This window comes from Spea bombifrons, chromosome 5 (assembly GCF_027358695.1).
Source record: "Spea bombifrons isolate aSpeBom1 chromosome 5, aSpeBom1.2.pri, whole genome shotgun sequence".
Taxonomy (NCBI): domain Eukaryota; kingdom Metazoa; phylum Chordata; class Amphibia; order Anura; family Pelobatidae; genus Spea; species Spea bombifrons.
The window spans coordinates 19,934,925-19,959,139 of NC_071091.1; the positions used below are offsets into that span (position 1 = coordinate 19,934,925).

A 24,215-nucleotide genomic window follows, 5' to 3' on the forward strand; every position below is an offset into this window, starting at 1 on the left:
GACCTGCATGCCAAAAACAGTATATACCCAAAGAGCTGTGAGGTCTAAAATGTTTTTTGTTATGGGTTTTACAAACCATGAAACTGCAGCCAAATAAGGGTCATTTTAGTTACTTAGTGGATTATTCAAAATACTCCTGAGACATTCTAATATTTGTATGTAGTTATTAGACTCCACTTAAGTTGTGTTTGAAACCAATGGATAACAACTTGATCTCTGACCTGTATAATTTTCAAAACTGTTACTGTAGGATCCGGTAACCGCCTTCACGTCCGGACATCCTCCTGGGGTCCTTCGATACCAGCACCTGGCATCCTTCTCCAAGGCTGCTTCTCTAAGGTGCACGGACTCCCACAAAGTCATACGCTGGTACCAATAGCTAGTACCTTGCCGTATGGAAGCACGTCTAAATACCGACCCGGCTTGCCTCTAGACCAACCTTGCCTTCTCCAGTCCTTGACTCCGGCTTACACCAGCTGCTTGCCCACCTGGTTACCGACCCTAACTTGCCTAAAGATCTACTCAGGTACAAGACTTTAGTCGTATCACATATGTATGATCTGATTCTTCAGTAGCTTGTGGGTTTTACCCTTTAATGAAGAAATGGTATCAACATAATTATCCTCTGGCAGAAGTTTTCCCAGGGGCACTGCAAGATGGGTGAACCGGACGTGACCCTAAAGCACTGTAGGGCCATTGCTCCATTTCTCACAGTACTGACATGTACAACATTGAGAATAGTTAAGTGAACCACAATCTCTATTTGCTTTATTTTTCTAATAGATTTCTTTCTTTCTTTTGGGGTGACTGTCTATTTAAAATTTCTATTGGAAACACAGTAACCACTAAGGTGACCTCTCTCTATATTTATCAGAGTATGTGTATATGGATAATTATTACAAAAATAGTCCCGAAAAATAACTATGTTGTTTTTGCTTGTTTTGAATTTTTGTTTTCCGAAAATAGACCCTTGGCACATGTTTAAACGTTAATTTATATTTATAAAATTGCTATACAAACTTGGATTGAAGTGTCACGACCAATATTTTGTTTCTTTTGAAAGAGTAATGCCTGTTCTCCCAAAGACAACATGAGTCTGTGGCTTGTAAATATGGTTTGCAGTGTTTAACAATTTTTCTATAAGGTTTTAACCCTGAAAGTGCTAGAATGGAGCGACTAACTTACCTGACATCTAGCTGGAATATTTACTTTTTTAAAGAAAAGGGACATTTTACATAAAAAAAAAACAACCGGGATGAGGGAGACAAAAAACACCTAAAAAAAAGCTATCACCCTGACAGCTTGTTAAAAGAACGTTACATATTTCTAACGCTTCCAGCTACTCCATTTGTACGTGAAAATTCTCTTGAGCAACAGGTTATAACAGCAGAAAATACAGCCAGGCACCATTAATAGCTATGGTCTTAACTGTCTCAGCTCCTTTAACCACAGATAAACCTATCTATAATTATAAGCCATTGGGAACAAAAAAGCACTTGGCATTGTCTCTATTTTCCACTTCATTATGTTGTGTACATTGATGGAACAATATTTTTGTTTTGTTACTAGAGCCACCTTTGAGTGTGCTTTTTGCCCTTTCCTGCTTTAACTGTGGGCCATTATCTTGACATCACATTTATTTATATGGGATTTATTTGATGGGTGATGAGTTGATAGGGTGGAGATGATCTGTTGTTGAGGTTGTTGCTCGTTCACATGGCTTGATTAGGATGATGGCTGAGAGTGTTAGGAGGAAAGGTTTGCACGCTTCTTAAAAAAGGTGGGTTTTCAGGGAGCTTTTAAAAGTCCGTACGAGGGAGAAAGTCTGACGGAACGGGGAAGGGAATTCCACAGAAGGGGGCAGTGCGGGTGATATCCTGAACACAGGAGTAAGAAGAGGTAATGACAGTAGAAGAGAGACGGAGGTCATGAGAGGAACAAAGGGTGGTCAGGGGTGTATTTGGATAGGAGGGTAGAGATAAGGGGGGGGTGACGAGTTGACCCAAGGCCCAGTTTAGATCAAAATAAGCTATGCTAAAAAAACCAGCCCTGTTCCAGTGGCCAAGAGTGTACTCTAAATGAGTACTCAGAACCAGACAAAACTCTTCTACTTTTTATACCAGTGCTGCAGCGCATGCGGTTGGGCATCATAATTTATGTAATATTGTACAAACCGATCCTCTACTGTAAGACATTGGACAGCACTAGTTTAGTTTGCGCACTGCCTTCTGAACACACCTCTTTGCATGACATGGGACTGTGTGTAGCATGTATAAAGGAGTATTTAATTCTTTAGTCAGTGTTATAAAGTTGCTAATCTGCATTAAGGACAAAAAAATTGCTAGAACTGCTAGAAAGGTACTATGTCATTCATAACCACACTGCAGAAATGTTGTGGTTAATTTATCATAATAACGTAAGGACTTGAGGTCCACAACAAAATCAATTACATCCAACTAATGTTATTGCTTCTCGAGGTGTATCTGATGTCAAGAGGCACCCAATGTCTTCATACTATAGACACCCTACAGGAAAAAGTCCCTGATCTGGAGAGCTATGCTGTCAATGAATGAGATTGAAAATAGGATGGCAAACAGGGATATTGAATAATAAATGAAAGAAGGTACTTTTTAGAGTTTAATGATATATACTCTGCAGCTGGAATGACAGTTTATGTCAGGAAGGATGGGAAGAGGATAGAGTTACAGAGTCAGTATTTTGCCCTTTATACAGTCTTTATTCAGAGCTGCTGGCAGTGATCTTCCAGTGTTACAGTCCTCTCTCAATCATAATGCTAGCTGCTAGTATCATGTTCACATAATCTCAGCTAAGATACCTGAATGTAGCTCCTTACGCCCCCCCCTTGTTTTTACAAAACCTTTCACACTTCCAAGCTCAGACTTTTTCATTGTAGTACATGTTTCGCATTGTTTCTGGTTATGAAGTCTTGTGTTGGTGCATAGACAATGGGTTTGCTGAAATGTGCATGTGTTTCAAATAATTCCAAGACTTTAGTAGGATCTACGAACTAGGAGTACATCTGTGTAGACTTTTCCATCCAATTATATATGAAACACTGATGATGCAAAAGGAAAGAATGTACAACAAAAGTAGTAGGGAGAGCAAAATCCCATATCCCAGCTGTTCTGGACTACAATTCCTATTATTTCCACCCATTTCAAGTCTATTTCAGCATGGTAAGGATTGTAAGCCTGAGTTACCAGTTGCCAAATCTGTGAGACACTACAGGAAAAAGTTCCCCATCTGTAGAGCCATGCTGCCAGAACATGTCAATAGAGAGAGTGAAAATGCAACGAGATTCCGTCAACATATGTATGTTTATAAAATATTTTCAAATGTTGACATTCATTGTTGGGGTGTATTCACTAAAAGGGAGTTGTCAGGAGAGTTTGCAGGATACTCGTGGTTTCAACTCCCTCACTTCACTATTTATTAGGAGGGTCTAACACTGGTAAACTTCTCTAGTAAGTACATAGTCCTGTATAATGTATAATTCAATGGATGAAGTTTAAAACAATATACATGTTCTTCCTACAGCAGAAGCTCATTGGGGTTGGATTTTATGTAGAGTGAAGTCACTGAGCTGAAACACAACTCTCCTACAAACTCTTCTGTTTTCACTAGAGGGAGAGCTGATACCCATCGTGTTCTGATTTCACAGTAGCCATAGTTGGCATTGTCATTAAGAAATATCTCAGACTAGGAGACACTAAATGAGTAAAGATTGAAACAGCGGTTTAGTTGTTTATTAACTAGTTAATTGACAAGTTAGTGGTGCAATATAATTGTCAAATGAAAAAGAACACCAAGCATTAATATCTTAATACTCTATTTGGCCTTAATCACAATGCAAATTGTAACCAAATATTTGTTATAAATCAATGACAAGAAGGCAAAGGTATTATAAAGAGTTAAGATTTTTCTTTATCATTGATTTAGAAGAGAAGTACAAAATCAGTCTATTTTCTACTGCTGTAAAACAACAAACCATATATGTTCTCGGTCTTGTCTTATATTCTGCATATGTATACCCCATCAATTTAAAATCCCCTTACTCTATTAACACTTCTACTTATCTACCACTCTCTCACAGCAGAAGTGAAATAGGTTAGGTTACGTCATTCTGGCAAGTCATAATACATATTTAGACTACAATCCTTTAATAATAGAAGATGCCTCCCACATCAATTAATCACTTGCAAACACATACACAGCAAGCATTAAAATGTTATCTAGCCGGTACATAAAACACAAAATAAAATAATTACTTTTTCTTTTGAAAACTCTAAAGTGTATTTTTCTGCCTTACAATGAAATTAACAAAATTATATTTTTCATGATAATTTACATGATTTTTGTCACAAAAACAAACCAGCACATCTAAGTGCATTCACACATATCAGTTAAGACATAACAAAGACACCTCCATGAAACTTTGAGGAAGTTTGTTTCAAGATCTCATGGGTCATTTCCAACTACTAGGTTTCCCTAGGATGACGATAGGTGTTAACGTGCTTTGTATTTCCTGTAATGCATTTAAAACAAAACACGAGATTTTCTCGGTAATACGAGAAAGGTGAAGAAACCATGTAGCAGTCAATTATTTGAGAATATCCTTTCTAGAAAACAGTAATTCATTAAGAAAAATTCCACCTCTGAGTGATAAAACTATCGAGATGAAATACATCATAAATAAGTCCAGCAGTACTGGAAATATTTATAGTATGAAGAACATATATCTATAATCTCAACATTGTTCACAATAGAAGCACCTACTAGAAAAGGTATAATTTTCAATGGAAGAATACATGTTAGAAAAAGCGACAGCAATGTCAAAATGCCACATTCTCATCTTTGATATCACATTTAGTTTTATTATGATTTCAAAATCCATTTCAGAAAGAAAAAACAAATACATGTTTATGAGATCATTTGGATTTTTGTGGGAAGGCAGTGTATTTTAGTGTGTTTTTTATATTATCAGTTATATATTAATATATTATATATCGTGCGCTTGCTAATTAAATACTCACCTTAAGCGCCTTTGTAGCGAGACCAACCAGGCAAGTGGTCATTGTTTGATTTTAGCATTTAATGGCTACAATGATAAAGCCAACTATTAATGCAAATTACAACGGCCCAATCCTTAATATGCGGATGATGTGCATTAACTCGATATATTATCTCATAAGCATTTGTCCATATTTGATTCCCATTTGGATCATTTACAAGATCCAGAAATGCAATTATCTTCAGTAACATCTCGAAGAAACATTGCTACAAAAACGTCAAGCTCTTAAAACTGTCATTCAAGTCTACAAGTATTACAGTTGGATGATTACTTGTGATACACAACTTTTATGTGCCGTCAAGTGTCACAAAACTTTAAAGGATAAGCACCTTTAGAATGTTGTTTATGTCTGAGTAGTTCAGATATTTGGAAGGCTTTTTAACAGCAGTTTCCTTCTTTTTCAGCCCCAAATGGCTTCAGCTGGCGTCATCTGTCAGAATTTGGATATGGTCAATTTAATCCTTCCGTCAAAAGAACCCGCTCCAACGTAACTGCACAATTAGGTGCATGCCCATGAACGATATGGTTTAACATGTTGGCTTAGAAAACAGCATCTCCTATGCTCAGAACGATGCAGACATTAGGTTTTTTTGCACAGATTCAGGTCCCTGAATTATTATTCGTTATAAAGGGCTAACTGTCTTTGTGTCACATACAGTATGGAGTAACATTGTGATGTGGGTGTAGCTCCGATGAATTCAACACAGATTTCTAGATATCTTGTTATACATTTTAATACAAAAATATGATATTTAGTCATCATAGAAAAAAAACAACAAAGTAAAACACCCTAGAGTGAAGTGTACTTACATTTTATCAAATGGGGTCAGAGTTTTTAGGTGTTCTGCTCCAATATAAATTGCTCTACTATAACAGAACCCCAAATAATGGGTGGGTGGTCAGTACCTGTCTAGGTAGTGAGACATATTCTTATATCCTTAACAATTACTATATATGTCTATAATATATATATATATATTGCCTAATTTTACCTACCTTTGAAAGGGTTATCAGAAGGCCATACACGGAAATATTTGTCTTACTTGCTTCCTTTGCAAGCTCACGGATTCCAGTTTTAATTCCACGGCTGCAGCTTTCAGGACCAGTTAAATGAACCTTAAAAGGCAATAGGAGACAGCACTTTACTATCTTCTGGATAGCACTCTGGACTTATTTAGACCATGACACATTACAAATACTTTTAGTTCATATTTTTACAATTTGTTGCATAAAGAATATTATGAAAGTGAGTCTTTAAAGAAATGAAAGTAACAAAACTAACTGAGCATTTATCACATCTTATTGTACAATGTTTGATAAACATACATTTTAACATGTCTTATATTTTCATTTTATTACATTCTTCCAACAATAATTTTTCGTTGTTGTTTAATATATTAATATACACACACTATATATATACATATATATATGTATATAGATATCTATATATACATACAAACACACAATTTTTATACATAGTTGTATGCAATTTTAGAACTGTTTAGCTATATGATTGACTGCAGATTTGCATTCCCTGTATAGAAATGTAAATATGATTGCTAACATTGCATAAATCATTGGTTTCAGGTTTTTTTTCACTGGCTATATTCTGCTAATGGGATAGATTTTATATTTGAAAGGTATTCCAGAGTTCCATATCACTCATCAGCTTTTTAAGTAAGTGAAAAGATCACAACTTTAGAAGTTATTTTGATTTGAATTAGTATAAAATTACATTTTATTTATTGTTAAGTAAGCTGTTTTGAACTATGTATTCTTTATAAAGTTTTGCTCTAATCTTTAGTTCCTTTATTCTGTCAATATCTGTGCTGGAATTCAGTGAACCCATCCCGATATTGCTCATCAGACAGGAGACTGTGACTCTGAAGCCGTGTTACTCCGTGGCATACTTTATGTTATGCTTCTTTTTAAAATATCTCTATTTGGGAATATATAAAATTGACAAAGAAAAAACTCCAGCCACTGTCCAAGCTTATATGGGCCACTGTTTAAGCCGGAATGGGCAAAATATACCTCCCTGGGTCTTGGGGAACTACAGTTCACATGATCCACTACTGTGTAGCTGGACAAAGGGATTATTGATAAACCAACATGCTACCCGCTGGCTACCACTGGATGGCTGAAACCATCTTGGAAATGAAATTGTAGGATTATAATAAGTGCATCCACTTAGTACATGACGGAGAGTTTCAGAAGCCACTTTCTGTAGAGGCCTCCACTGATATGTTCCACCTCATATGATGGGACATTGCTGTAATAATAGCTAATGTTAGTTAATAATAGTTAATAGGTAGGTAAAGTGAGATATAAAAGTTAAGCTAGACTCGGTCTATTGTACACTAGCCAAAAGCAGGCCTGGAAACAATGATCAAAGGCTATTTCACTTGCGTGCATTTGGCACATGAAAATGTCACCCAAAGTACAATTCCAAATTATTCGGAAATTCTTTGATACAAATTACGTACTGAGTTTGTGGGAATGCATAAATTAAGCATGATGTAAGTTTGTGGGTTGGCATAAATTAAGCATTAGAGTAGGTTCATGGCTATGCATATACTCAATTTGTGTTGAAAAATCTCATGCATTTAATTGCATAATGACTACATCAAAGGAAGGGCAGCGTGACTATAATGTTGGTGATATTTCCCTTTGACAAATATGTTAAGATGAAGAATGAAACTTCGCTATAACACCATGGAATTTATCTACCTACCTACTACCTACTGTCTTTAACTTAACAAGAAGAACGAAATGTACTTTATTTATAGCTGTGGAAATGTCTTATATGTTTTATTCTGTTTGTTATATGAACTAATGGAATTATACTTGATTAAATGAGTAATGTTGCTTAATATAAATGCAAAGCACCTAACAAATCCAAAAGGTTACACATTAGGGGTAGGGGGCTTAAAAATGAATATATATATATATATATATATATATATATATATATATATATATATATATATATATATACCGTATTGGCTCGGATATAGGCCGCCCCCGTATATAGGCCGCACCCTAAAAGTTTGGTGCTTTTTTAAAGAAAAAGTTTTTTTCTTTAAAAAAGCACCAAAAAAACATCCTGCCACTCTGTCCTCTCCCCCCCGAGATATGCTGCCACTCTGCCCCCCCCCCCGAGATATGCTGCCACTCTGTCCCCCCCCCGAGATATGCTGCCACTCTGTCGTCCCCCCCCCGAGATATGCTGCCACTCTGCCCCCCCAACCCATGCTGCCACTCTGTCCTCCCCCCCCCCCGACTTACCAGAGCAGACTCCCGGGTGTCTTGCGGGGCCGGAGGGGGACATCTATGCACATCGTGTATACAACTCCCGGTGCCAGCACTCAGCGGAAGTGCCGGCACCGGAAGTTGTATACGCGATGTGCATAGATGTCTTCCGCTGGCCCTGCAAGACACCCAGGAGTCTGCTCTGGTAAGTCGGGGGGGGGGGTGTAAAATGCATCATGCGAACGTCCACGCGATGCGCTTAGACAACCTCCCGTGCCGGTACTCCCCCCGTGGAAAGTGCCGGCAGGGGAGGCTGTCTGAGTGTATCAGACAGTAGGATACAGGTCCCCTGCACCGCTGCGGGGGATCTGTATCCTGACCCCGCTGCCTGCCCGGCGCCCGGGACTGCATGTCCCGGGCGTCGGGCGCTAGACCCCGAATATAGGCCGCACCCCCACTTTAAAGACTTAAAGTGGGGGAAAAAAGTGCGGCCTATATTCGGGCCAATACGGTATATATATATATACACATATACACTTTTTGCTGCTGGTTTAACACTAGGAATTACATATGGCGTCTTGAAGACTCTCCGCTCAAAGAAGGGAGGGGTTCTAAGTCTTTAAAGGTCTCTCCACTCCCCTATGGAGGACCCACCTAAGGATTACAGAGATAAAACACAGTACAGGGAATGACAGGTATAATTGTATAATCTTTATTGTCAATAAATAAAAAGAGTAAGGAAGCAGGGATTAGGTAAATTCTCTAAATATCAAAATATGACCGTTCTGCGCTGATCCATAGGTTGTATCGGATGGATGGACGGCAAAGCAAAAAGACAGACAAGCCGAGAAATATGTTTGTAAAGGCATGTGCTGTCATATGTATGTATGTATGTATGAAACGTGATCAAAGCAGAAATATAGAATATGCAAGAGTATTCTGCAACTCATTTTATGTGACAACCGTTAAATAGAGTTAGGTTTGGCACAATGAAACAAGAGTGACCCCCTGTACGTCGCTGGGTCCCACTGGAACCCTACTACTTACAGTGTATTGAAAACCGGTTCAGGTGAGTCTGCAACTTTTACCGGCTTCCCTGGGCATTATGAAGGGCGATCCCTAGCAAGTTTCTTCTGTAAGAAGAATGAGCTGGCCCTGCATTATGCATAATTAAATGCTTAAACAAATCTGCAAGATGTAACACAAACCCTTAGCAATTTAACTATGCATTTTTCTGGGTCAAATCAACCTTTCTGAAGGAGACACTCACACTGTGCCAGGGGAGATGAAATTTCTTGACCTCACTTCAAGTCACAGGTTAATGAATAAACCTCCAAATCCCATTACATTTAGATTTGGATTAGAAAATAGCTACTGGTTTATGATAAATACCGTATATAATTTTTAGATATCTCTATTCCCACTTCACAGACTGAAAGGCATCTTGGCCCAATAAAAGTAAACCCCATAGCCATAATATCAGTCTATCTAATTGCTAGAAGACGCTGGCTGTCAATCATGGATACTCCCATATAAGTGGGAATAAAAGCATCCCTGAGGGGTCCTATTAAAGTCAACGCCCCAGACATACGCTGAATTAATATTTGTGTCTAGAATGGTGTATTCTGACAAGCTTCCACAGGCACACTTGTATTTCCACAATCAGAGGGTTAGACGTGATTGACAGGTACAGGTATCTATAATTCGTCAAAGAATCATTATACATTATTTGGAAGTATAGGATTCTTCCTGCAGGGAATGTTAAAATGTCCACCATACAATCAAACTGATTAACCTATTGTTTATCATTACACTGATATTTAAAGCAGACCTGTCACCTTCATACGGCTTTGCTTTAGTCAGTTTGGAAAAGTAAAACAATAAGTGTTTTCCTTAATATTTTTTTTCGACCACTTAAAGCTGCTGTTCTCCCTACTCTGCTGAATTTACAATTCTGCATCTAAATGCAGTATTAGAAGAATCACTCCTAGCGCTTGGGAAAGCCCAAAACCTTCCTGAAAACAATTCTCTAATCATGTACAACCTTGCCTCATTTGATTTTGATCTAAATCTTTTGTTATTATTATTTTTGTGACAAGCTAAACCTGATGAATGAACGTTAGGAATAATATTAGGTTCTACTGTGTTTAAAAAAAAAAAAGTAAAAAAATTGCTGGTATAGATTGTTTTGCATTCATTTCCATACCGCTAACAATATCAAAACAACTAAAACATTTATTGTAAAAAATATAGATCACGTGTATGTTCTGCTGTCCGGTGCAGACTTTCTTTTGCTTTACTTGAATTTAAAAAAATTCAATTGTCATGCAAAATGTTGATTAATGTCATTTTACTTACTGACACAACAACCGATGGATTGGAACAGCTGACTTTCTCACTCTGAAGTATGTATATTAAGTTACGAGTTTCCTCAAAATCAGACTCCTTTACCTTAAAAAGCAAATGTAAATAATGACTAAAGTGGAAAAAAATAAGAAATTACACACCAAATGGAATTTTGGAAAACAGTAGCCGTGTCAGATATATAATAATCACTGTTTTCTTGTTAACAAGTACATTTCTTATCCATAGCAGATTTTGGGTCATCTGGTCAAATGTAAGGTTTCTATGGGTAATAGGTTTGGTTCATTTTGTTCTTAAAGTGGTTTAGTTGACTGGCCACTGGAGGAAAGACAAAATGTTACCCAATCTTTTACCCAAGTCTCACCATCGTAAAATAACAGACAGGTAGATGATTAATAGACAGACAGAAAAATATGATTTTAACTGCAAATTTTTCAACTTACATTTATGCAAATAAAATTAAAGCACGGCCCATGAAAAACACCCTGTAGAGCTTGAGGCGTTTTGCACATCGATGATGAAATAGCTCTCACGTGCTTAAAAAAAAAAAATGGAAATTTGTGATTAAATACAACATAATAACAATACACACACAATATACACTTAAAAATAAAACAATGAATGCAATATATGATGAGATCAATCAAAATTGGTGAATACGTATTGCATTAAGGAAAAATACAATTCACATACAACAGACAACTAAATATTGCTTACGTTAAATGAATTAGAACATTTACATTATTGACAAAAACTGCAACCGTATGCAATATGGCCCCATCATAAAGAAGTGAAAAGCCGTAGACCCTACTTACTTTTCTAATTAGGATTTACTAATGGTTGCACACAGAAGTATGCAAGCACGTCTTCAAGTATAAATCTGGGCAAATTTGGAATAATCTACCTAGAAGAAAAGGAATCTGACCATTTTAACCCCTAATAATATATCATCTTAGTTTGCAGCTGTATATGCACTATATGCATGCATATTTTAAAATGTTTAGTGCTGAGTCCTTTACAGTTTTAATTCTAATAAGGGTACAAAGGCTCTACACACACATTATAAATGGGGTACAATAGGTATGAATACATTGGGAAATGTGGACCCTGTCCCAAAGAGCTTGACAATTTAATATATTTATACATTTTTAGCATATTTTCTCAAAGACACACCTGGAAATCAGATGCATTTCAGTGTTTTCTTTTTGAAAGAACACATAATATATAGTCCATTAGGAGACGTAACATCCCATTGAGATCATTTTGCCATATATCTAACCCCCTTTTATAGATCTCATAGGCAAAGTACTAACATTATGCTGTGGATCAAATCATTCAGGATCCTTATCTGTTGTGCTGTATTAACAAAAGCCAATAAGAAACAGTGTGATTATTTTCTGTCACCTTGGGACTGGACACATCTTCAAATAGCAAGTTATATTCAGGGTACTTCTTTACATTGCCAGATATTTCTAAAAAGACATTGTGTTACCCATGGTAACAATGATACAAATTGTACAAAAAAAGTATTTAAAACAAGTTAAAGCCCCTTAAATGTTAAAAACTTGTTTTTTGTGTACCTTATTATCCATTCAGTCCTGACTTATCTATTAGTTATGTATAGAATGATGCTCTAAAACTGTAAGTGAAACTGGACACAACTTTTATGAAAAAGATACAATATTTGTTTTATCACAAGGGATGCAATAATAGTCGCCATAAAATGTAGTATCATTAAGCCAACTTATTTGAACTGACAAGTTTGGGAGACATTTCTTGTAAAGCGTAGACAACATGATTGCCATTTGTATTATCCACCCCCTGGTGCCTCTGGCAGAGATAAGATTAACATCTCCAAGTCTACTTATACTTAATCTTTTTATGATAATTCTACAGTATTTTTCCATTCTCAGATGCATTTGTTACTTGTATTAATAATGATATAATTTTATCTAGACAGTGATAGACCTGACAGAAATATCACATTCAATATCTGTATGTTCATATAACTGAGCAGATTGTGTAGTATTATAGGTTGTATAATATCACTGGTGTAGACTGGAAGAGCAGAGAGAGCACAGGCACACAAGATGATACTTCTGTCCCTTGGAGAAGGGACGCCATGGTCACCTAAAAACGTTCTTTAGTGTTGAGCGCATCTGACAATCACAAGACTGAAAGAGCCTTGGAAAAAAGATGCCTACAGAATAGATCTATGACCACAGTTACATAGTTAGATAGGCTGAAAAAAGACATACGTCCATCAAGTTCAGCCTTTCCCATATCTGTATTTCTTGCTGTTGATTCAAAAGAAGGCAAAAAAAAACCCAGTTGAGCTCTTTCCAATTTTGCACAAGCTAGGGAAAAAAAATCCTTCTTGACCCCAGAATGGCAGTCAGATCTCTCTGATATGGATACGGTCATCCAACGTAGTCATCAAGAAGACGCAACTATGGTTACCAGGATACCAGGCTGTTCTTTGAGACTAAAGAGGCCATGGTATGTGGATTAAATAAAATCGTTCAAAGTTGGGGTCTATAAGTTAGCCAATTTTATATTTACTTAGCATGTTGTCAAGAAAAAAATATGTGGGTGTAATCCAGTTGAAGAGAATATGTCATCATATCCACGTGCAAAATGCAGTGGAGCTTGAAATATGTATGCCCTTCACAATAGAAATACTTCGGAACTCGTGATTTCCTGTGTCAGGGGCTATGAGGAACGTCTTTTGACTTGTTGAGATGGGGGTTCCTTAAGTCCTCGCCCAAGCAGTCATGCTCGAGTTAAGACTTTTGTTATAGTTTCTCAAAAAGGTGAGCAAATACAAGGAACTAATCAGCAAGGTTCCTGCCAGTTAAGAATTCTAAAAGACAACATGACCGGAGATAATTCAGCATATTTGAGACCTAGTGACCTCGTACAGCTATACTAGCGCACAGAATTCTTTTGGTACCTAATTGTAATTTCTCATTCATTTGGGAGGTAAAACCCAAGTAAATTAGACTTAAACAGGCTTCTGTAAAAACACTACAATTTAACAGCAAAATGTAGGGTGTGATAATTCAGTTTAATCACTGCCTTTAACTTTAGGAAAATTTATCATGGGGGTTAAAACACTGCATGTTTTAAAGTAGACTTTGAAATAAACTTTTGCTGATCATTTGGTTTTGTTTGCATATATATCAAACTTCATCATTAATAGTATTGTGTACCCCAAGCTAAGCTTATAAATAGGATGCTGTCCTGTACATTATATATAGAGAACAGTACATTATCACGCCTCTGAACATTTCAGATGATTAAATTATTGTGGGGTTATGGTTAGACACGTGAATCAAGTGGTGATTTACCAAAACCTTAAAGGTAACTTTGTGACCTGATCAAAGCTATTCGTAAAACTGATGTCTATTAGAAGAATAATGTACTTTTATCTCACAGTTTAGTTTATAAACATTATTTCTATCCACATTATTGTGACATTTAGGATTGCAGAACACTGGGATACACATATACCCCACAAACATTTTAAACTCCTAGAAACATGAGCATAAAAGAGAGAAAGATGGGCTGAGGAGAAGGGGGATTTGGCTCTTTAAGTGGGACACATAACAGAGTAAAAAGTCCCCCCTCCTTAAATGTCTGGTCTTTTGTCCCATAGCTGTACCTGTTCTGCCATAACCAGAGGCTATCCTGGTATGAACTTGGAGGGCAATAGGGAGAAACATGTACTCTTCCTGAACATCTAGTTCTACTTTAACAGGGGGTGGAGTGGTGTCGCCCCCACTCTCTCTCCAGTCTACCCAGCCGGCTTCATTATCTTAAAGGAACTGACTCCCCAGGTACCAGTCAATAAACACATTGAAAAGGGTCAAAAAGGGAAACATAGTAAGAGAGTGTCACTGGGGACAATGCCAAGTAATTCACCAAACGCAGAGAAAAGAAACCAAACCCCTCTAACATTTAGTCTCACATACAGGATTTATATTTTTTCGTCATATTAGGCAAACCTAGATTATTAGATGTGGGCTCAGAATTTTACTACTCACTTTGATGTGATTTTTCAGATTTTCATGAAGTAAGAATCCTACTTCGACTGCTTCTTCTCTCATACTGGTTATAATGCACAGCTGCTGGGAGAGACGTTCTGTAGGCACAAGAAAATATATAGATTAATGATGTGGAGAACATTGTCTCACCATCTGAACAGAACGTGGGGTTGTAAGTAACTATATCATTTCTGCTCCTTGTATCGCCCCTTCAAAGAAGAAATTAAAACAGAACCTGCAGTGTGTTATACTGAAGGCCTCACTTTTGTTGCATGAAGACCACATAAGACGGGTCTACCTAGGACCACCAAAGCATTAAAGAAGATCTGACACTTTTCCCATAAAATAAATTTTACAGCTCGGGACACTAAATAAATCTATGTAATGGCATTTAACAGTTAAAATATACAATTATACATATTAGTCCGAAATTATTGTGAAGGATTAGCATGATTATTCCTCATCATCGAGTTCTCTGTCCCCCTATCTGGATGAGGAGAAATAACCTTTCCCTGCAGATGTCAGATTTCAAAAAAAAAAAAAAAAGTCTCATACTTAATAAATATCTCGATTACACCAATTGATCAACAAAAAAAGGGAACTACTTCATGCCCACTTTCTCCCTTACAATATCAAAATCTATACATATTACAATTCCTGCACGCTTCAGACTTGCAAAAAAAGAAAACTAAACCTCATGCTATAAAAATATGGTACTCAATATCAATATGCAATTACTATTATTATCTTTTATTTATAAAGTGCCAACAATGTACGCAGCCCTTCTTGCAATACATATATTCTAGGAGTATGACAAGACTAAAATTGACAGACTAAGACAAACCGATACATTAGGTGGAGAAAGCCCGGCTTGCAAGTTTACAATCTTGAGGACTGATTAAGAAGTCTCCCTATGGAGTATAATTCTAATAAACACAATAGAATATAGTGAACGCATATCAGTAACCACACCAACACGGAAAATTGGTTACCTTTTTTTACACTGATTTAATATATAAATTTGATCTAATACTCAGAGTCTTTTTGGCTTACTGCATGTCTCTTATAACACCACAATCAATGTCTGCATTCATTTTAATGTCAAAAACGTCTGATTATATTAAGACACCGACTGCCACAATTTACCCTTCATTAAAATGACTAATAGTCTTAACTATTAATGCATTGAGCTGCTAGGAATAACAGCCACAGCTTCTTGGAATTGCGTCATATACACCTGAGGCACATTGCAATGTCATTGCCATTAAATTTAAGTGGAAAACCGTAAATCTGGTATGTGATACACTAATAGCACTTCCTATACAAAGGAACTGTGCCAAGAAGTTCTGCATGTGTTCACGTATCATCTCAAATTTCTATAGTTCATCAAGAGTCAAATAACTCGATCCTGGTTCCCCAAAACCATGAAATAAAAATACATTGTAAACATTTAAATTTAATAAATAAATAATAAATAAATATATTTGGGTCTGACTCTTGCAGCTAAAATTCCTGAATTAAATAATCAAAGACAAACCAAATTAGGCTGCTGGATCCCGATCAGGTAACTTACTTCCCAACAAGTAACCCAGAATGTCTACTTGATAGCATCCAAATCATGTGGGGTCGTTAGTTGAAGTTGATACATTTTATGAGACCCATAAAAAAAGATGTAAAGTCACATAGGCCTTCAGAACCTCAGAAGTATTTTTCTGATCTAAACAAAAAAGCCATCTGAGGTCTCAATAGCCTATGTTCATTGGCTTCCTTTTCTATGTTGACCCCAAAAAAAGTTATCAACTTTCATTCAATTCATTATGTTCATTAATGTAGCTAACAGAGGCCAACATCATTATTCATATAGTACAACCCATTTATAATCATCTTGCAATGAATGAAGTATGGCAAAAGGAAAACAGTACATAAGGTTCAAATTCAAACAGACCTCTGTCTTTTTTATAAAAGATCCATCCTGTGTGTGTAAGTACAAATGTCAAGCCTTTTGTTACTAGAAACTTTAATCAGAAAAGGAGATTCAGCTGGAAGCCCACTTGGTCAGTCATGAAATCCAGGATCTACACTATTCTGCAAAAGCATAAGGTTGAAACCTAGTAACCTCCTAGTGTCAGGAGAAAGGCTTGATTCTTAATCATCATTCAAGTAGAACGCACCAGCATTCATTGTTGCAGACCATGACATTTTAATAAGCAACTGCTATGGCTTGGATTATTTAATTCCCAGTTGGTTTAACCTATTTGCAGTCCCTGTTTGCTAATTTCAACTTTCACCAATCAATCAGCTCAAGAACAATTCTTGTGGACAACTTTCCTTTTCATAGAAAAAGCTGCAAAACCTTCGTGCAGTTCTATTGGAAACTAAAATTAAGAAAGCAAGGACAAAATCTCTTTATTTCATGGTAGCCATATAAATACAACAGCCAATGTTTTGGGGGGGCTGACACCCAAGTATTCCTCCAGGTTATACATACTGAGATCCTCCCCATGAATATGCAAGCGGGGTGTCATGAAAAGGCCTACTCACCTATCATATGCATTAAATGTCCCTTTAAGAAATTCTAATACAGATGTACCAAATACTCTTTTGACTAACACAAAGTTCATTTTCGAAGACTTGTCCACTTTAACAACTATGACAAATGCAGTGTTGACGTGACCATTTAGAGGAGAAAGACATGTTAAATAATTATTAATCCCCTCTTTGATACAGTGTTCTATGGTTGTAACATTTTAAAGTGGGAGAAAAGAGGACTTGTCATGTCCGGCAACAAATACAGACGTTAAGTTGAAAAAGGTATATTATTGCTTCATAAGTCCGTATTTAATCATGACAATTGTAACTTAGCCACAGCCGCTGTAAAAACCAGGCTCAAAGTTTTCTCAGCTGCGGCTGTAATCGACCAGTGTTAAAGAGAAAAGAAGAGAGTGGATGCTTTGTTTGATTATGAATCTATACACATACATAAACCCGCTGACTTAATAAGCAAGTATTATACATCTGTCACAGGAACTTGTTCAGCCCTCCCAAACCTTCTCTACATGCCCAGACATAAAAAAAAAACTCCTAAAGTCCCTGAAATGCCTTAAGAAAAAAAAAGTTTAACTAGCAATTTGAAAAATAAGCAACATACACATTCCATTTAACTTCCTTGCTTAATCCAGGCAAACAATTCCTTACAGAGCCTACAGAGAGCCATACAACAGTACGGGGCTGTGAGTCATGTCCTTGTTTGTTATCGGTACAAAATTGAAGGCGAAAATAAAACAGAGTATTTCCTCTTCTTTCTACACCTCTATTACAACACGATTCTGGGACTTGTTGTGGTCTGTGAGCATTAAAGAAAGCTACATCCGGTCGCTCCTCATCACGCCTGTATTGAAAAGACTATAAAAAGCAGATTCTTAGGATTTCTGCTATTGTAAGATGACCAGATTTAAAGAAAAAACAAAATGGGATTTTTAAGTAACTTGCAACGTTTTGTATTGGTTGGTCCAGAAGGAATGTGGGTATGCGAGAGTGTTGTGGCATAGCTGCTTGGCATTCTCTGCTCACATTATTATCAGTGAAGGGATGGCAATGTTCAGCGTGGGGGGCCAAATCTACCAGTAATACAGCAGCCCACAATAGGTTTTGTAGATAACATGCTCAATGTGCGCTACATGTTGGCTTAAGGTATAAGGTGCTAATTCGGCACTAGCCTGGGCAGAAGATTATTAAAAATGTCCTCTATTGTTAATGACCTCCGTAATACAAAAGAAATGATTGCGGGGGAGAAAGACAGCTAATAACCTTGATCATATTACATAAAAGGATTTGAAACAAACTCCCCGCACAGACCTACAGGCTGCCAGCTATGTTGCCAAATTTCATAGTATGAGATCATTAACAAGCAACTGGACTATGATTTAAAAAAAAAAGATTATAATATATATATAATATATAATATTAAATGACCCAGTAGCAGATGATCTGTAACGGTCTTGGTCATAAGACAGCCGGGAGATCAAATACTACACCCTTTGAACCAGTCTCATGAAATTCTGCATGATAGATAACCATATGTAAAGTGGGGGAGGGAGAGTAGGGCTATACAGTTCATACCCTGTCTCTCCAACCCATCATTATACTTTCCCTATCATTGAAAAAAGGAAAGAATATAAAAGCTTACCTGGTGAAGTAAACACATAAGCAGGGATAAGCCCCACGCGCATAGGCGGTAACAAACACACTGCCTGGCGTGGTATTCCCGGCCCATGTTTCGCAGAGTACTTCAACTTCAGCAGGGAAATGTTTTAGCAATCAGTGTTGTTTTCACCGAATAAAAGCCGCTTTTGGAGTTTAGAGATGTCGTTATGGGGAGGTCCTTTTTATGAAATGTGACTACTGACAACTAATTTTAATTTGCACAATTTAATCTATATATAAACCATAATATATATTTTGGTGGTTATATACAAATTTTATCTTGACAGTTAGATCTGAGGAACACTGGAATACACTCTTACCAGCCAAACATTCTGATCTCCTGGAAGAGAGGGGGTGCAAAGAGAGACAGCTAAATTGGGGTCCCATACAAAGTCACTTGGGAGATGTGTGGCTCTAATAATTTATGCATTATTGAAAAGTACATAATAAACAAAAATATACTTCCAATAATTTTAAAATAACTAAAGTTAGTCCTGTATTATTTCTGTATTTCTAGAACTATAATAAAAATATTGTTGATCTTAACACAATGACATAATTCTGCTAACCACAGTAAACTTTCTGGAGGTGTGGAGTTACTCTATGTATAGTAGCATAATGGAAAGTTGCACCTTGTAAGAATATCACTCATGTTACTGTGGTTTACCCTGATAGACCTGGATGTTATGAATTTCCTGACAACCACAAAACATATTTAGTAAGCGTGTACGTCTTGTGGAAAGTTACTGCCATAACAATGTAATAAAACAAATTGTGGGTCTAGCTGTAGCCCACCATGTGCACCAGTTTGACACATTTATATGATTTGCCATTGAAAAATGGTAGCAGAAAAGAGCTGTTGGAACCACTTTAAGTACACTGATATCTAACATTTTCTATCGTACGTTGTGAAGACCATTCACTCTGATAGAAATCTCATACAGGAAACTCAGTTCTTCTGGTTTCTATTTTGTGTCGCCATTCTCTTCTACTTATCCAGTCTTCTGGTCTGTCTGTTACCATCGGTTCTGACCCATTTTGTCTTGACATCCTCAGTAAACCCGCTCCTTTTTATGGTCTCCTTGGTCTTTCCCAGGTTCTAGCTGTAGAATTACTATTCTGGAAGGATCAGTGTGACTTACAGCCAGATACATGGATTGCTGTTAGAAGACACGTGCTTTGGTACTGGATTATTGGTATATCCCCCGCTCAAGTGGCCATTGCTTGGCTTGCACATGACAAGCCAGGGCTGGGCTTTGGAATGGCTCTAACTAGTCTCCTGCCATGCTTTTACAGACTCCCCCATTTCCATTCAAAATAAGACTGACATGATGCAACGAAATTAGAGTTACCAATTCAAACCAAACAAAATGGGGAGCTTAGGGACACAAATAATCACCAGGCTTGCCATAACAAAGTATTGATTAAGTTACCAGCGACACTAGGCAGGAGAAAGAACACATACATCCCAACAGTTAAACCGCCAAAGGTGGTAAACTTATGTTTTAGTGAGTGTGATTAGGAGCAGGGTTTGCCACAGGGTTTTATGTGACTGTGACACATCGATATCTATTTATTTAATTAGGTTAAGAATTAAGAAGAAGAAGAATGTAATTTCTTCGCACATTCTGAATATTTCTGTTGTTCCTATACACATTGTGTCTTTTAGGGCTGTACAACCCTATGATCAAGCAAACGTACATTGGGAAAGTAAAAAAGTAAAAAAGACAAGGCCCTCTTGCAGAGGTATGACAACAGGGCTCCCCGTTGTGTCGCTTATCATTAAGAGAAACAAGGGGTTAAAGAGCAAACCTTCCCTTTTATTTTCACCCCACTGCGTGGGTGCAACTAGCAACCCATTATTTACCTCTGAGAAACACATGCCATACTCCAGAAATCTATTAAAACAATTAGCAGATTTTTTAGGAATTACTGAATGTGGAGTTGAGGTAATGTTTTCTTAATCCTCAAGACTCACTTAATAAGTCATTTTCAAAACATTTCGATGAGATATCTATATGAAATTTCAAAATTCTATACGTATGTAGTGCTGAGCAAAAGTTTTAGGCAGGTGATAAAATGAATGATAAAAATAAACTATTAACATGTATGTTTGAAAGAATTTACCTTACACCATTTTTTCACACCTGCCTAAAACTTTTACACAGTTCTATATATATATACATGCACACATACATACATATATATATATATATATATATATATATATATATACACACATAGCGAGAGAGAGAGAGAAAATTAAAAAATCTGGTGAAAAAGAAATCTAGTCTTTTCTTGTATGGGTGTATGCTAGTTCTCAGAACCCAGATATATGTTTTTTTAGTTTCCATTTAATGTAATTGGGGTGGAGGGACTCTGAGAATCTGGAAATCCATGTTGCGGCCTCCCTAGTCACAGCTCTAGGTTGGCGAATACTTTTTCCCCTCAACTTGGTGCATCTGGACTATCAAGTTGTTGAGCTGACTCAGGTGTAGGTGGCTCATTGTGAATATGCCAGTAGGCTATTTAGCCAAACTTGCATGATTTGGACTTATTGACTAGACTGCAAAATTATAAATTAATTTATGAGGAATAAGCTAAACCACAAACATCTATTATTCTCTCATAAACCTCTAGTTACAACATAGTCTTAAACTAGCTAAACGCATATTTAGTGATCTAAAAAGGTATGTATGTGCTTCTGGACCTGATCTCCTCACTTCCAAGACCCGCAAGTGCTTCAATATTTTAATTTGTTATTAATATCTTAAGCCTGCTCTCCATCCTCACAGGTAAAAAGGTGTAAGCTGGCCTATTGGAACAATTACTTGCAGGCTCACTTGCCAAATTAACCTACGTAGATACTCAAATGGTGCAGTCATTAAACTGGATTCATTACAGCCCATCCTATATCAGAGGATACATTAATTTGAGATGTTTACTGAGGACCCTGATGAGTTCAATGAAAACCTTACTGAACATTCCACCAGTGATGGAACTTGGAGGAAAACCATCTCAAGATTTCAGCAAGTTCCATTAATCCAAGCTCCCACTAAAGCTTTCAGGCGAAAAACAAGTGGGAAATCTGAAAATGTTGGGACACATATAGTACAGTCTTGGGGATAAAGAGAACGTTTAAAAGAGTTGATAAATTACTTATCTGGATCATGTCACTATATAAAGGGTTCAAAGAGACCAATTGCAAAAGAAGCACATGCCCTGAAAGAGCTGCAGGGAATTATAAAAAAAAAAGGATAGCACGAATTGCCATTATATGTTATAAAAAGGGTTATTAAATCAACATCGTAACATGCTTACAAAAGACAATTTAATCTGTTTACCAAATCCGACTAAACTAACATTAAAAAGATAGCACAGTCACTGCTGTAGGTAAAAACGAACATGCATATCTTTCAAGCTCACTGCAAGTCAAGCAGGCATGTGAGTGGCCTGACAAGTCACTGACAAACTGTCATACTCTTCAATACACTTGTCTGCCTTCCCCTGTCATCCGGTCCCTCGCTTGCCTTTACACTTCTCTCTCTCTCTCTCTGCTTCTTCATCTGTACGCTGGAAAGGTCAGGGAAAGCTTATGCAAACATCCTGAGCACACTGCGACGCTGGTTGCACAAACTTGTGCAAACCTGTACTATATGACAAGAAGAGCGAGGAGTCTCGATGTAAGTTTTATCTTAATGATACCATACTCTACCCCGTTTGTCTAGCCATATTATTAGAACCATTATCTTACCCACCCTGACTAGAAGTGAATCGTCACCTTCACATTTTATTATAACTTCATTCACTTATTACCAAAAGCAAAGTTGTACTTTAAGTTTAATGGTTTAGGGGAAATTTTGTGAATCTATTTATCTACAGAAGCTAAGATCTGACAAAATAAGCCTGCTCTGAATTTATCTTCTTTCAATCATCAAAATGCTTAGAAATAATGGGAGGAATAATGATGCAAATTCCTGGAACAAAAAGTTAATATGGCTGCTCTCATAATTTATATGTAAGGGGGTGTCCTTTAAGGGTCACGTCAGCCATCATATGCACTTCCATGTTAGGGGAGGGATCTAATAAGATACCCGTGCACATGGGCAGAAAACGCACCGATTGGTCTGATGGTGTGAATCATTAGACCTCAGATGAAGAGTTCTTCTTACGCACTTGAGCTGCAGCTTCTCCATAACGTAGGTATTTTTATTTGGGGTTTTTGTACATTATAAACATTAATGCACTCACAAATCTTCCCCTTAATATATATCTTCTTATCCAGACTCTAACAGTATCTCGTGGGCTGCCTTTAAATGGATTTCAGGAACGCAGCATGGATGTCTGGAAGGGAGTCTGGTATATATACCTATTCTATATGATACAGTGGTGTTTCCAAATGGCTAGTAGTTTAATATGAATATTACCCAGGCCTCTGTGCTAAAACTGGGCCAGTCTTCCAGTGCTGTATGGATATACAGGCCCAATTTAGGCATTCCACCCCAAAGCTAAAGCGGGTGGTCAATCATAATGCAGTGAAGACCACGCGTGGAGAAATTACTTTAATCCATACAAAAGGAGTACATGGCTGACTTATCTCACCCCCTTTCCCTGTCAACCAAATAGTCACCAGGAACTGGACACTACATTAGAGGCAGGACTGAGAGGGTGGGTATAAGAAAACTCTATTTAAGAAGCCCCCTGTAACGATAGCGCCATCTCTGCCGACCTCCTGAACGTGACTCTGATCACGTAAGAATTGTGGGTGATAACTATACACGGATACATGGTAGTATGCATTTCTGCTAATATAATTAAACTATAACAGTATTACTAACTGAATTATGCATTTGATATTTTAATGGTAGACAGTGCATTTGTTTGTTAATGTTTTAAAGCCACATTTAATACATTAATTTTTTAATGGTAGAAAGCAAGAAGTGTGAAGTATGATTTAAAATCCATATTTAAGTAAAACTTAAGTAAAAGCATACAAACACTGTATAAAAAAGAAATTGTAAAAACAGTATTTTAACAAAATACAGCCCAGAGACCTAAAATTCCAGGTCAGGGATCAGCCATACTTGAAAGGAAAGTTAAGCAGCTGGAACCAGAGATCCAAAAAAAAGCACAAAACAGACAAAAACACACTCCCCCTCCCAGCAACCTACATTTTGCAAAATATAGAGCACATAATTCATAATAAGTCTGCAAATCGAAGACATACGGAGTAAACAAACAGCATCAGCCAGAAG

General features: G+C 37.0%; 1 protein-coding gene across 2 annotated transcripts in view; it reads right to left on the reverse strand.

Moving 5' to 3' along the window:
- Positions 1-24,215, reverse strand: part of CRPPA (CDP-L-ribitol pyrophosphorylase A) — an 81,617-nt gene that overhangs the window by 21,828 nt on the left and 35,574 nt on the right. The window contains exons 6-9 of one of the 2 annotated variants that reach the window (XM_053466986.1): positions 14,758-14,855; positions 11,155-11,247; positions 10,706-10,798; positions 6,136-6,208 (exon numbers count right to left, since the gene is read on the reverse strand). In XM_053466986.1, coding sequence (XP_053322961.1) covers positions 6,136-6,208; positions 10,706-10,798; positions 11,155-11,247; positions 14,758-14,855 — 357 coding nt within the window. Of the gene's footprint in view, positions 1-6,088; positions 6,209-10,705; positions 10,799-11,154; positions 11,248-14,757; positions 14,856-24,215 lie in introns of both variants that reach the window. The other variant, XM_053466985.1, reaches the window with a different exon arrangement.